This window comes from Lactuca sativa, chromosome 1 (assembly GCF_002870075.4).
Source record: "Lactuca sativa cultivar Salinas chromosome 1, Lsat_Salinas_v11, whole genome shotgun sequence".
In the NCBI taxonomy this organism is placed as follows: Eukaryota; Viridiplantae; Streptophyta; class Magnoliopsida; order Asterales; family Asteraceae; genus Lactuca; species Lactuca sativa.
In genome coordinates, this window is record NC_056623.2 from 77475 (window position 1) to 92725 (window position 15251).

Consider the following 15251-nt stretch of genomic DNA (forward strand, 5'->3'; position numbering starts at 1 on the left):
ACGTGTTTCAGGTACCTCAGAGGATCGCGGGAAGGCACCGACATGATTGTACACATGCTATGGAGTTGGAGTTATATTTTGTGGATCCTGGATTGTGAATAAATGTTTTTTTGACAACTATGTTGAATATTGGTATTTGGAGTTTTTGAGAAATGTGGCATGTGTTTTTGTGATAATTAAAATTTAAAAAAAAAAATTGGTTGGAATTTTCATGATGTTACAGTAATCATAAATAAATTAAAATTTAATATTAAAATAATATTTTTACTTCTACTTATAAAGTTATGACTTTAACTTTTAACACATTATACTTAATTTATTAAATATAATATGTTGTTGCATGTAAACCATTATCAGTTTAAAGCTACAACTTTTGAATACTTTGGACAAAATACTTCAATTGTTAATTTAAATATAACATTAAAGTGTCAACTTAAATATAAATTTCAGTTCCACTTAAAAAACCCAATGAATATTTTGTGAATAGTTAAAAGTGATAAATTGTAGGGCTACATGCAAAAACTAAATTATAATACCAATTTAACTAAAATATTTCTTAAAGATATTTATATAATCGTTAAAAGTTTTCAAATAAGTAGTTTAAAATAACTTACAATAATAATAGCTAAAATAACTCTATATAAATGATTGTATTATTACATTTAAAATAAAAAACAATGTCTGATGTTTTAAATAATTATAATAATAGAAATTAAAACGTTAAGAAAATTATTATAAAAAAATTAATTAACAATAACAAAAACTATAAATAACATTAAACCATATATAATATTTAATTTTATTCATGAGTAACTCGCGGATAGAAGTCATTCAAGCGGTTGAGATTATACAATTATAATAGATGTATATATTATTATATAATTCAAAATAATCAATATATTATATCACATTTAATAACAACGTTATTATTATATTTTAAAACTAGTTTATAACCCGAGGAAGTTACAAAATTAATTAATTTTTTATAGTAAAAGTTCAAAATTATTAATCAGTTATTTTAAATAAATTATTAATTAAGAGAGTTTTTTAGTTATATAAAATTATATTTTTAATGATTTAAATAAACATATAAAATTATATTATTTATAATTTTTATTTTAAAGTTATTAATTTAATGTAATTAAAGTGGAAATTTTATAATTTAAAATTTGAAATGAAAAATCAATAGATCGACAAGTGATATGTATTAATTAGAAGAGATAATATTGTGACACGTGATAAAAAAAATAATAATAATAAAAAAATATTCATTGATTAAGAGACGAAATAACTATTTTTTTTTATTAGAATAAGCCGATACATATATTTATAAAATTTCTAAGTATATAGGTATAAAATAAAAGAAACGACTATTTCCTTCGGCGGTGAGGGGAAGCAGTGAGATGCACGACACAAAACGCAACTATCTTGATATCTTCGACATAAGACTCTGAGAAAGCCGGAGGGGCGAAGGATTTGATCTGAGCAACGACTTCAATGATATATACGTCTGGCAATATAGATCTAATTCTCAGAGTATTGGTCCTGTGGTTCATCCTTCTTCTCGATCAAATTCACAGATACCCAATAAACTTAATCAACCAATTATGTCCCTCAATATGAAAACTCTTACTCAGGCTTTCGCGAAAACAGCCGCGGTGATTGAAAAGACCGTACAGGACGTCACCGGACCCAAAGCCCTCCAGGACTATGAGCTTCTTGACCAGATCGGCTCCGCTGGACCAGGCCTCGCTTGGAAGCTATACTCCGCCAAGGCTCGTGGCGGGTCCACCCTCGTTTCTCACCAGTATCCTACAGTCTGCGTTTGGGTTCTTGACAAGCGCGCTTTATCGGAGGCTCGGGTACGCGTGGGGCTTTCCAGAGCAGCCGAAGACTCCTTCTTCGAGATCATCAGAGCTGATGCGTCCAGATTAGTTAGATTGAGGCACCCAGGAGTGGTTCATGTGATCCAAGCCCTAGACGAGAACAAAAATGCCATGGCAATGGTTACTGAGCCTTTATTTGCTTCTGTAGCCAACGCCCTTGGTATATTGGATAACATATCCAAAGTGCCAAAGGAACTTCAAGGGATGGTAGGTATTTCAAAATAAATTCCTCTTTCCTTTTCAGCCTGCATCATAGTGTTGCAGTTTATGTTTCAATGGAACAATTAAAGTTTCCATCTAATTTTTGGCACTGCCTAATTTCATGCTTCTTAGTAGTGCATGAGTATGGTAGCTGGAGATCCCTTGCAGATTTTCATAGGATATTCTTGGATTCTAAAATTTTAAAATTAATGGATTTAATACATGATAGATTCAACTTAACTTGTACTAAAGAGCTTGTAGTGTTATGCAATATCGAAGAAGATACATCATACATGTAACTTAATTATGCATTATACATGATAATAGTCTACGAGGACATCTGTGTACTCTCGTTGAATTACAAATTTGATCTAGTAGTATGTTCGCCATTAGTTCGGATTCCATGTTGTGGTATGAGAATAGGCTACATTGACAACTTGGTGAAAATGATGCATAATCAATGTTATGTTCTTTATCATAACATCTAGACTACTTATCTGATGTGGTCTATGGTAATGAGGTATAATTGTTGACTAAGCCCTTAGTTGAGCATATAATTGCTTCTGGAAACAAAATGTCCTTTTTGCCGATGTGTATTTAATTCTTTATGGTAACTCTACTACTATAATTACTTTCTTGGCCACATTGCCTTGTAAAATAAGGCCTCTAGACAATTCTTTTTTCTTCCCAATTACTTATTTTAAAATACTTCACTTTGGATCTTAATCTGTTAAGACATATTTATTCATCTTATATCTAGGAAAAACAAGAACCATTTTCTCTCTCCTGTTATGACAGATACATGATCTAGGTTAGGGTGTACTGCCCATCTGTACATAATGCTGATTTGAATGCTGTCTTTAACCTTGTTGAAAACATTTAAAAATATGGACAATTAATTATTTGATTATACTTTCTACACATTGCTGAAAAGTTTGTTCTTTCTTCTGTAGGAAATGGGTTTGTTGGAGGTAAAGCATGGTTTACTTCAGGTAGCAGAATGTTTGGACTTTCTTCACAATAATGCCTGCCTCATTCATCGTGCCATATCCCCTGAGGTATACACAACCTTATATCAATGACATCTGTGCTTGCTAGTCGCATACATTTCCTGGAAAGACTCCACCGTTACAGACTGTTTTTTCTATGTTTTGTGTGATACAACTATTTCAATATATCTGTGCTTGTGACTTTGCAAGGATTCTGAACTCCTAGAGTCTAAATCTTTGATGGGTATTTTTTGCAACAACTATTCTTGAACCAAAGGAAGGTATAGTGAACAGAAAGATAACCTGTACATGATTGGATGATATTTTAGCCTATTTGGCGCTGGAAGAGTTACGGCCTTTTTGCTACTAGATAAAATAATACAAAACATAAGGAACCAATAATAATTCTAGATAAGGCAGCGGAGACATTCATGCAGCTAGATAATGTGTCCTATTGTCCCCCAATTTCCTGATTGTTGCTGCCTTCTACTTATGCTGTGCGTACACTATTATGCAAAATATATTTAAGTCAAAAAACTCAAGCAAGTAATGTTCATGTATTTGATCAATTTGGATTGTATGTATACTCTTAATACCATGCCAAAGCTGGAATATGAGCCAAGAAATTGCTAATACGAGTTAGGGTCTGCATAGGATTAATTGTCTTTTGAGCAGTGGTACACCTACTTCATACTCCTCCGCCTGGATTTTCCCTCAAGTCATCAGGGTAGATATCTTCCAAGTAGTGCACACGACATTGATGTTGCCATTTAATCATTAAATGATCTAGATAGGACATCAACTCTTAGCATCAACCTGCTCTTCCTCTTTGAATGGAATCTTTCATTTTTTTAAGCGCAACGATGCTATCACTGCCGATTCAAAAATCGCCTTCTTGTGGCTTTGTTTGTCTTGGCTTTATGTGCAGCATAACAACACTAACCTTCTTAATTTGTTCGTCACTTGTTTATGCAACTCCTTAATCTCCTCAGCTTGTCTGGATGTGATTTGAACTTTAAATGGGAGAAGCAAATTAATGGGTGTGAGAGAATTCAATCCATAATTGACTTCAAATGGTGGCCATTTCCCTAAAACATAAATACATAATCATGAGCTTTGTTGTATGCATTAAATCTCTTTTTCTCAATCTATTAACACGGGGAAGCCTTAAATCCCAATTTTTTAACGTCTTCTTTACAAAAAGGTAGAGAGAATGTGGTTAGTTTGAGGGTGGAAGGCTGTGATATATGTGTGTTAAGACCTCTATACATTTCAGGACTATTATGAACACAATATTTTGATTCAGTAAAGAACTTAATCATTACCATCATGTGTCAGTTTCCATGTATATTCTATATCAACGAATATTGCTATTATTGTGGTAATAATAATGAATTAAAGTTAATGTGATGTGTGGTTGATATTGATTTCTGTGAGGATGTCTAGTGCATCCTGTGTCCAAATTGATAGATTTTAACTTTCACTTTGCTCAAGTCAAGCATGTTTAGATAAGATGTATAATAATATAGGTTTGTTTGAACTCTACAAACTATATGCTTGATGTTGCTAGTGTGCTATTTACATAGTTTCATTAGCAAACAAATTATCATATTTTGTTTTTCGTTTAGATTCTCATATATCATCAATGATTAATGATAGAAGTTAACTACGACTTCTAATCCCACATGGAGGGACAAACATTTGAGTGTTGCTAGACATATTTGATGCACAACATTTGCAGCACATCATTTGACCATGTTTCTTGATTGGATACCTCAGACTGTGCTTATCAACTCAAGTGGAGCTTGGAAGCTTGGTGGATTCAGTTTTTCAATATCAGCAGACCTTTCATCTACAGATTCATCTACCGTGCAGCCCTTCCATTATGCGGTGAGTCATAGCTTTGATAGGAATTGTAAAACTTGTCAATTAAGTTCTACTATCACTCTATCAGATTTGCAAATGTTTAGAATTATGTTTCACATGACTCTGTTTATGTTTATCCATCAGGAATATGATGTTGAAGATTCAGTGCTGCCTCTTCAACCATCACTGAACTACACTGCTCCAGAACTAGTCAGGCCCAAGGCACCTTCATTCGGATGCTCTTCTGATATTTTTAGCTTTGGATGCCTCGCTTACCATTTGATTGCTAAAAAGCCTTTATTCGACTGCCACAATAACGTGAAAATGGTATTACTCTGACTCATACTTATTTATTTTCGTAGTATCTTTCAATGTATCTAGTAGCAACCCCCTCCCAACCACACAAACCAGAAGAAATTTTTTTTATGCCTTCCATAATACAAGCTGTCCATTTTTGTTTCTTCCATGCAGTACATGAATAATCTGACATACTTATCCAGCGAAGCCTTTTCATCCATTCCCCACGAACTAGTTACTGACTTGAAAAGAATGCTTTCAGCAAACGAGGCTCTAAGACCCTCAGCTTTGGATTTTACAGGTATGGTTTCCAAACATTATCTAAACTATAAACTTATATTGTTGTCAAAGGTGAGTCAAGCTAGTGCAACAACGCACCTGAGGCTAGATGTAATCACCCAAGCGAAGTGAGGCAAAGTATCTTAAAACATGACAAATTATACGAGGTTTCACATTTTAAAATAGCATGTTCATGTATGTCCACAAACTCATAATAAACATGTAGGATAATCACTAAACTCACAACATCATACTAGAAATTCAAACCATTTGGATCAAGTTCTAGCAACTCCCTCGGGCTCCACCATTTATGAACACAAGAGTTTTGCTAAGGAAGAAGAAGGAGATACCTTGATTCAAGATCTACAAATTCGACTTTGGGAGCTCTCAAATGAAGTGGGGAGTGGGGACTAAAATGAGAGATGTTGGTTTAACAATTACCTTGTATCTCACTTGTTATGTCTGGCCGAGCTAGTTACACGACGGTGTAACTCATTACATGATCATGTAATGCTCAAATGTGCCCAAAATAGCATCACACTTCATAAAAATTCGTTTTTTTATGACTTTGACATACTTAAACGATCGTGTAATCCTCCCTGGTCCAATATTAGCATTCTACTTTTCTTTTGCATGCTTGGTACTTCGTGAGACTTACACAATTGTGTAAGGCCTTTGCATGATCATGTAATCCTTTGGTGCATTTTTGGGCAATATGCTTTACACCGTATCCAATCCTCTATTTCTACGACCCATAACTTCCTCATATGAACTTGGATTTCGATGGATTTTGATAAGAATCTTAAAACAATAATGAAGAACAGGAATTGAATGCTTGATTATTATGAACTTCAAATGAAAATAACAAAATAACAAATCAGAGAAGTTAATCAAATGATTATCCTTCCCGATTTAGTTCTAAATCAGAGAGGGTCTCAAAAAGATGACCTCCTACCCAAGCTAATGCGGATGACTATTAACTCCAAATGCAAAAGGTTGAATACCCCACTATTCCTATTACTACTCTATTTATCCTATTCTTCAGATAGTTCTAGATAGGGTGCAACATAGATAATAGTAATAGATATTACAATCAAGTCCCCCATGTTTACCAATATATTTATATAAGACCCATACCACATTCTCTATCAATACCGCCGGTCCGCCGTCTTGAAGAAGAGGCTTGTACTCAAGTCGGGATCTAGGAAATTGATTTTTTGGTTGCAATGCATTTTCATATGTTTCTTCTTTGATTGAACCTTGCTTTCATGAAATTGATTTAGGGAGATTTTCATCATGTTCTCATACTGAAGAACCAACTCTGTGATGTCATCTTCTTTGATACTTCCAAATGGTACCATAGTATCCCTGTACTTTGCTGCCATTCTTACAAATTTTGGTTGATCAGGCCCAAATAACTTGTATTCCTCACCCTTACGATGAAGAGCCTCACGTGTACCACTAGGGTAGAGCGATGCAAAAGGTTTTGATGAAAACAATTTGAGGAGGATGTGATAACCAGCTACCCAAACAGGTCCTTCATCTCCTTCTTCTGGAATCCCACTAGGGCCTCTCACTATTCTTCCTTTTCTAAAGTTGAAAATATCATGATGAACATAAATCTAGGATGTTTGTTTGGTCGAGTCTCGCATTCCTTGATCAACTTTTGGATCTCCCCATCACCGTTTGCTTTTTTAGTTACTTGTGCCCCTGTAGCCATAACCATAACGGTTGTAGTAGAAGATATTCTAACTGCATGTGCCCCTGTAGCCATAACCATAACGGTTATGACCCTTCGTTCCACCTATATCAAAGATGTCCTTGTATTCCTACTATAAGTCCCGACACACATGTACCTACTCCAGACCCTTCAAGTGCTCTTATGTGCCACTTGATGTTCCATTTGTCCAAAGAAAAGAAAAATGCAATTGCAAATTGGTAAAACCAATAGGTCGCTTTGGCTATTCTATATTTGATCATATTTCTTATGTTAACTTGTCTTCTAGCCACTATGCCTTTGTGTTAGCATTAGACATTTATCATATGCCTCGATTTGTATCTGAAGCTCCGGCTTGCGGCAGTGAATCTCTATACTAATAAAAGAGTAGCTCTTTTGCCATGTGTCATCATATTAGACATTTTAATTAATGTGTTGCCACTTGTCAATCTATTAGTTTTTCATTTTAAATTTATTAGATCTCATTAATGTGATTCTATTTTAAATTTTAAATTTTAAATTTTAAATTATTGTTTTCATTAATTCACAAATAAAAAATATCTAATATATATTAAAAATTAATTTTATATATTTATTTGAATCAATGATTATAATTTCACATAACTAATAAAAAATATCTCTTAAATTAATAATTTATTTAAAATAACTTATTAATAATTTTTAGTTTTTACTATAAAAGTTTGATTAATTTTATAACCGTGGTTCCCACGGGTTATAAACTAGTGAAGAAATATTTGCCCAAAGCTAATGGGTATTCTCTTTTTGGCTCCCTTGCTCGTCTTAAGGCCATACTTGTTGACAAAGGATACTCTAAGATTTATGGGGAAGATTATAATGAGACGTTTAGCCATGTTGCCAAAAGGACATCTAATGACGTTTGTACGTCTCATTATTGCACTAACTGTTATCTGTTATTGGCTGCTCCTTTAACTTGATATCAAGAATGCGTTTTTCTATACTGTTCTTGAGGAGGAGGTTTATATGTAACCACCTGGTTTTATAGTTGGGGAGGAGTCATCCAAAGTATATTGTCTTATGCTCTCGCTCATGGCCATAAACAAGCTCCCAGAGTCCTGTTTTCTCGATTTTCACATGTTACGGACAAGTTTTGAATGAAAAGGAGTGAGTGTGATTACTTTCGACATCGACATGGTAAAATGATCATTTTGGTATTCTATGTTAATGACATTGTTATCACCAATGATGATCACAAAAGAATTGTGGCTTATAAGACCTTTGTTTAAAAGGAATTTCAGATAAAAGATCACGGAAACCGCAAGTACTTTTTCCGTATCTAGGTTGCTCGATCTAGTTATGGATTCCTCCTTTGTCAGGGAAAATATATCCTTGATATCCTTGTTGAGACAGACATGCTTTACAGCCACGATGCTGACTTACCAATGATCCTAAATATTAAGTTGTATCCGGAAGCTGGAGAACCATTGGAGGACCTAGGAAGATACAGAAGATCAGCGGGGGAAATTTAATTATCTTACTGTCATGAGACCGGATATTGCATTCTCCTTTGGTGTGGTTAGTCAGTTGTTGTCTTCACCGCACACAAGTCATTGGGATGTAGTGCTACATATTCTAAGGTATCTAAAAGGTGCTCTTTTTTTTTTTGCCAGGGCTCCTCTACACAAATCGAGGTCGCACTTAGATAGGCGGATACTGAGATGCAAGTCATGCTTTGTGCCCTTACAGTCAAAGGTCAACCATAGGTTATTGCAACCTCTTTGGTGGAAATCTAGTATCTTGAAAATGTAAGAAACATATATGGTTTCCTTATCTAGTGCATAATCAGAATATCAAGCTACGCCCTGAACAATGTGAGTTGGCATGGATTCTTCATCTAGCACGAGAATTAGGAAATAACACAAGTTAACTAATGGATATGTATTATGACAATGAAGTTGTCTCTTACATATCCAAGAACCAAATCTTTCTTGAACGAACTAAGCACATTAAAGTGAACTATTAATGTCACTTTGTTTGGGAAAAGTTGGTTGGGACATCTTGGGAACCACCAACCTCTTATCTAGTGTGGGTCTCATGGGCATGTGTAATATTTATGCTCCAACGTGAGGAGTGTTAAAACAGACCAGTGATGTTAAAAAGTCGATATTACTTGTGTATGTTGATGATATGGTCATCACTTAGGGATGATATTCAAGAGTTTGAGAACTTTGAAGAAAAAGTTGCATTCCATGTTTTGAAGGTTAAGGATCTTGGAAAGCTACAATATTTCCTTGGAATGGAGATTACTCCACGCATGCAAAGAGCATTTGTGTCTCAACAAAGATATGTTCTAGATCTTCTGAAAGAAACATGAAAACTGGATGTAAACCGATACTCCTCTGGAGTGAAATTAGACATCTAAAAGTAGTGATAATGAAGTTCCAGTTTATTGAGTGCAGCGTTTCCATGTTGGGATTGTGGGACATACATTGTCAACTTGAGGAGGAATGTTGGAATGGAATTTTAAACTGTAATGAATTTGCTTTGCACACAAAATAACACTCAAGATTACTGTTCTATTAACATCTCTGATAAGAAACAAGGCTGAATAAGCAAGAAAGACAACAAGAAAAGCAAGAAAATAAATAGGCAGGCACTACATCACTTTTGTCCTTTATTCCCATTTTGCCCCTACTCCTCTACCAATCCTGTAATGTTTGTGTGACCGGTAGTGATCCCCTTTTTTTTGGAATCTTTTATGATTTCTGCCTTTCGTATGTGAATTTCAGTGGTGGGTGCACCACACAAACAGAAGATAAAGGGATCCTGAATTATCTAAATCTTTAATTTTAGAAGTAAATATTGTATAGTTATGTTGCCAAGATTAGGAGGTTTTTCCTTGTTTATTCTTGCTATAAATTGTGGCCCTCAGATGCAGCTTTGAGTTTAATTCTCATTTCTTATTGTTTCAGAATATGAGAATACTTTTCACTTATTCAAATGTTGAAATATGTACTTTCATCAAGTTGAATTGTCAGCTTTGGTTTTTAGTGGAAAACTGGTGGGGAATGAGAAGCCATATTTGAATTATCTAAATCTTGTATGCTGTTCTTACTTATCAGGTTCTCCATTTTTCCGTGATGACACTAGGTTGCGAGCACTTCGCTTCCTGGACCACATGCTTGTACGTGCATGAAATTTATTTATATTATCTATTGTAAGCTTCTTAATTAAATATGCTTGCTTTTAAGATTTATTTTTTTCTTGGTTGCAGGCAAGAGATAATGTACAGAAGTCAGAGTTTCTAAAAGCACTATTGGACATGTGGAAAGATTTCGATGCTCGTGTTTTACGGTACAAGGTTGAAGTGCTTCCAGTCTCACTTTGTGCTTCATCTTTTAGCTGAAATTATGCCATGGGCTTTGGAATAACATTGGTTACATTAGATAAAAGGGTATATCAACAGTTGTATGTAACATTGTTTATACTTGCCTCTAACAGTTGCTTTATTTCATTAGAGCAATGTGAATTCTGGCTGTTCTGTTCCAAAAGTAATGACTCCGATTTGGCCTTTTTCTTTTTCTAATAGTTCAATAAAAACAATCCATTTCAGATTTTCAGTCTTTTTTAATTCGCTTTTGATATAATTAAAATGATGAGTGAACTTATTGTTTGTGTAGGTTCTTCCGCCTCTCTGTGCAGAGCTTCGGAATATGGTGATGCAACCGATGATTCTGCCCATGGTTTTAATGATAGCTGAGTCTCAGGTACCATATAGCTAATCAGTCATATGAGAGATTTTTCATTCAGCTTGTATAAATTCATTCTATATAAAATGTTTTTGAATTTGACACTTCACTGGGTGTGATATTTTTGCGTAATGTGTGACAGGATAAAGTTGATTTTGAGACATCAACACTGCCTGCTCTTGTGCCCGTCCTAACAACCGCTGCAGGTGAGACGCTACTGCTACTTGTGAAGCATGCAGAGCTAATTTTCAACAAGGTAACAAATTGGTATTATTATCATTAAGAGTTCTCAAGTCTTCCATTTGAAACATAGAACTTCAGAATGGCCATCTTCCTAATCCTCTCTGAGTGAAGACAACTGAATAATCATTCATAGGAACTTTTTGTCATCTCAATTCTCAATATATGGGAGAACTAAACTAGTGTGGTGTGTTTATCCCTCTTCTTGCATTTCTGACTTTATAGGAAGCTCATCAGGTGTCACACTGTTAAAAAAATTCCGTGGCTCTTGTTTGTATTTAGTGTATTATTTAAAATTTTGATTGAAGAACTTACTTGATCTTGTGTGTCCGGCCTTTATGTTATTTGAAAGTCTTTCACCCTACCCAAGTGTTTTAATATTGCTGGTTTGGGTGTGTATGAATTATGATATTGATGGCAGGCTAGTCAGGAGCACTTGATTTCTCATGTGTTGCCCATGCTTGTGCGAGCCTATGATGATACTGATGCTCGGATGCAAGAGGAAGTGCTCAAAAAAACTGTCTCCCTTGCTACAAAACTTGATCCTCAGGTAATTTTGCATCATTGATTTTTGTTATTGGTAATTCATAAAGGATTATCAATATCTATGTATAGGTTGAAAATATTAGGTGATAGTGATAGCTGCAAACTAGATGTTTTCAAGCTTAGCATCTCTTGCCTGATTATGTCCCTAGCAAAAACCAAACATCTTTTCTTTAAATACTGGAGAAATGCATGAATAATCTTAGGAGGTGTTTGTTTTTTGGCAAAAAGTATTTTTGACCTCTTCTGTTTGCGGGTGGAAAGACATTTGAGGAAAAGACTGTTTGTTTTTCAGAAGACGAAAGACATAAAAAAGTCTTTTTGACATCTTTTTCCAAAAGACAAAAAAATAGCTTTTGATTTTGGAAGATGTTTTCTAAGTTCTAACCCTATGTGATATTTCTTTTCCACCACCAATGCCGCCATCACCGTTGCCACCACCACCGCCTTCTGCCGCCACCTTCCCCTACCTCCGCCACCACCACCACCATCACTTCCACTACCACCACCACCTCCGCCACCACCATCGCCGCCACCACCAACACCAACACCAACACCAACACCAACACCAACACCACTGGTCTTTTTTTAATGAAGGCTTAAAAAAAACAAACAATTTTTTTTTTTATGAAGACTAAAGACATGGAAAAAGACTTTTGGTCCATAATTTATTCCTCAGGCATGCAAAAAGACCAAAGAGTTTTACCTCTTCAAAAACAAACACCGCCTTAGTGTTTCAGATGAGTAATTGATTAATATGTAAGTTATACTGATCTAAAGGGAAGCTGAACAAGCTGGTGAATTACAACCTGCACAATTCTTTTTTTATCTTTTCTGTTTTTAAAGTTGATATTTTTTCTTCTCTTCTGGTATTCCTTATCTCTACCTTAGAAGTTACCTTTTCTGTTTTAATTTTTTGGTATTGTATCTCTTTTTTAACTTCTTGTCTTGGTAATTTTGAACTTTTGTGCTAACAAATTTTTACTATTACTTGTAATTTTCTGTTATATGACATGTGATATGTATCGAGTGTGCTGCTTTAATACATGGACTATTAGTCCATTATCTTGTATGAGCTTTCTGAAGGAATAATTTCGTCTAATCAAGGATAACAGTCAAAGTAAAATATATATCTTAAATGGTGAACACTATTTTTAGGAACCTAATAAAGAAGAAAACAAATAAAAACTACCCTCACTCTTATCCCTGGATTTAAGGAAACTGATAACTAGAAGGATCATAGCGATGCCAATGTTGCTCATATATATTTATAAGGCGCTTTAGTTTGTAGGTAGGTTGTGGTTACGATATAAAATATAAGGCCTCTATTAGTATTAATCATCCTCCAAGTTTCATGTGGTAAAAGCAGCTATTTGCTTAATAATTGTTGTTGGATAGGTTGTATTGATAATTTCATTGTTGCTTAGCTTTAGTTTTAGGTTTACTTGAAGAAAAAGAATCCATTAGTGAAGCTTATATTATACTAACATACATGATGTATTTTGACTAAAATCCAGCTGGTGAAACAATCAATTTTGCCTCGTGTTCATGGATTGGCACTAAAGACGACAGTTGCTGCGGTATGTGATCTTTCTAACATAATTGAATTTGTAGAGATTTGGTTTTTGTACGTATCAGTTGAGATATAGTTAGTTATATATGGTTTTTGTTACAATTTACAAAGACTTGTGAATTTGTAGAGATAGAGATGATTTACATGTACGTATATGTGGCAGGTGAGAGTGAATGCCTTGTTATGTTTAGGTGATATGGTTGTGTTACTTGATAAGCCAGCTATCTTGGAGATCCTGCAAACAATTCAACGTTGCACGGCTGTTGATCGTTCTGCTCCAACTCTCATGTGTACCCTTGGGGTAGCAAATTCCATTTTGAAACAGGTGACCCACCCCCACCCCCACCACACATTTATTTCACTTATCACAATTCTATTCTATTCTCATATTTTCCCTCTGTGTGTGATGTTTAGCATGGAGTGGACTTTGTAGTTGAGCATGTTCTTCCCTTAGTCGTGCCTCTTGTCCTTGCACAACAATTGAACGTTCAACAGTTTGCAAAGTACATGTCCTTTGTCAAGGGAGTTCTCAGGTACACCTATCCATCTATCTATCTATCTATCTATCAATTTTTTTTTTCTTTGGTGTTGCAAAATGCAAGTGTAATTGTTGAATTACAGGAAAGTTGAAGAAAAAAAGGGAGTAACAATGAATGATAGTGGAGTTGATTTGAAGTCGCTTCCTGTTATACCTACTACTACTAGTAGTACTGGTGATGGGGGTTTGAAGAAAAACATTCCAACTGCTTCATCCTCCTCCTCGTTAAGTAATGCATCATCTAGATGGGATGAAGATTGGGTGACAACAACAAGAGGATCCTCAATGGAACCTAAACCTTTAAGTCAGCCTCCCAAACATGATGTCCAATTCCCCATGATCATGTCTACTCAGCAGCAGAAGCAAACACAAACACAAACATCATGTCCTCCAGCAGTTGAGTTCGGGTGGCCCCATCAAGAGAAATCGAATACCTCCTCAAGTGCAAGCTTTGATGATTTAGATCCATTTGCAAACTGGCTTACACAGCCTACCACTAATCATTCTTTGCCTCCTCCTGCTACGAATGGTGTTGGTGGTCTATTTTTAACAGGTACAGAAAATCAAGTAAATAATAATTATAATACCAACTGGGGCAACAACATGGACAGCAGTCCTCCTAATGGGGGTTTCCCAAGATACAATCAGCAGGGCGATACATCATCATCATCAACAACTTCTGGTCCCAAGGCCTCGGATCTTGGCTCCATATTTGCTTCAAGCAAGACCCCCCAGGCACTAAGACTTGCTCCACCTCCCCTGAATGCTGTTGGTAGAGGTAGAGGAGGAGGAGCTCAAGGGCAAACCCGTCCATCCCGTGCAAAACCATCATCTGAGCAGCCTCCATTACTGGATCTCCTCTAGTTGAGTCAGCATGTTCATATATTTTGTGATTGGATCAACACCTACCCCATGTTTTCAACCTTTCCTTCAATAGTTTGGCATACCTTTTGTAGCGTATTTTTTTTTGGCATTCTCTCTGTATTTTTTATAGCATAATATATTTGCTTTATGTGTTGTGTGTATTACTACATTAGCCATTGACGAGTTTAGTTGCTAAAACTTAAAATTCTTTATATAAAATGTACCAGTTTATCGATCCATGTTTCAAAATGTTCCATATGGTAATAATGTGATACAAGTAATCAGATTGGTTTTCGTGGTTTTATGGAGCTTTGAGCAAATTGTTGATATGCTTTGCTGAAGCTTTGACTAGTTAAGTTTCAAGTAACAAATTAGGGTTAGCGACTCCTGTAAACCTACGGTTGAGAGGCTGCTAAAGGCATAATATACCTGTCATAAATAATAATGAATAAAGAAGGTGGTTATGCCATGAAGGGTGTTGGATGGAGTGGTGCCATACTTGTCATGGTCCATGTAGGTGTTACGTTAGA

The 15251-nt window shown here is 35.3% G+C and overlaps 1 protein-coding gene across 1 annotated transcript; it reads left to right on the plus strand.

The window, feature by feature from the left end:
• The first annotated feature begins 1371 nt into the window (after positions 1 to 1371).
• On the plus strand, positions 1372 to 14960 carry LOC111905253 (SCY1-like protein 2 B). Its single transcript, XM_023900941.3, has 14 exons — positions 1372 to 2093; positions 3041 to 3145; positions 4856 to 4966; positions 5087 to 5269; positions 5414 to 5540; positions 10337 to 10398; positions 10489 to 10575; positions 10895 to 10981; positions 11106 to 11219; positions 11625 to 11753; positions 13264 to 13326; positions 13483 to 13644; positions 13734 to 13852; positions 13941 to 14960. The coding sequence occupies exons 1-14, from the start codon at positions 1608 to 1610 to the stop codon at positions 14719 to 14721; spliced, it is 2616 nt and encodes an 871-aa protein (XP_023756709.1). The 5' UTR covers positions 1372 to 1607; the 3' UTR covers positions 14722 to 14960.
• The last annotated feature ends 291 nt before the right edge of the window (positions 14961 to 15251 follow it).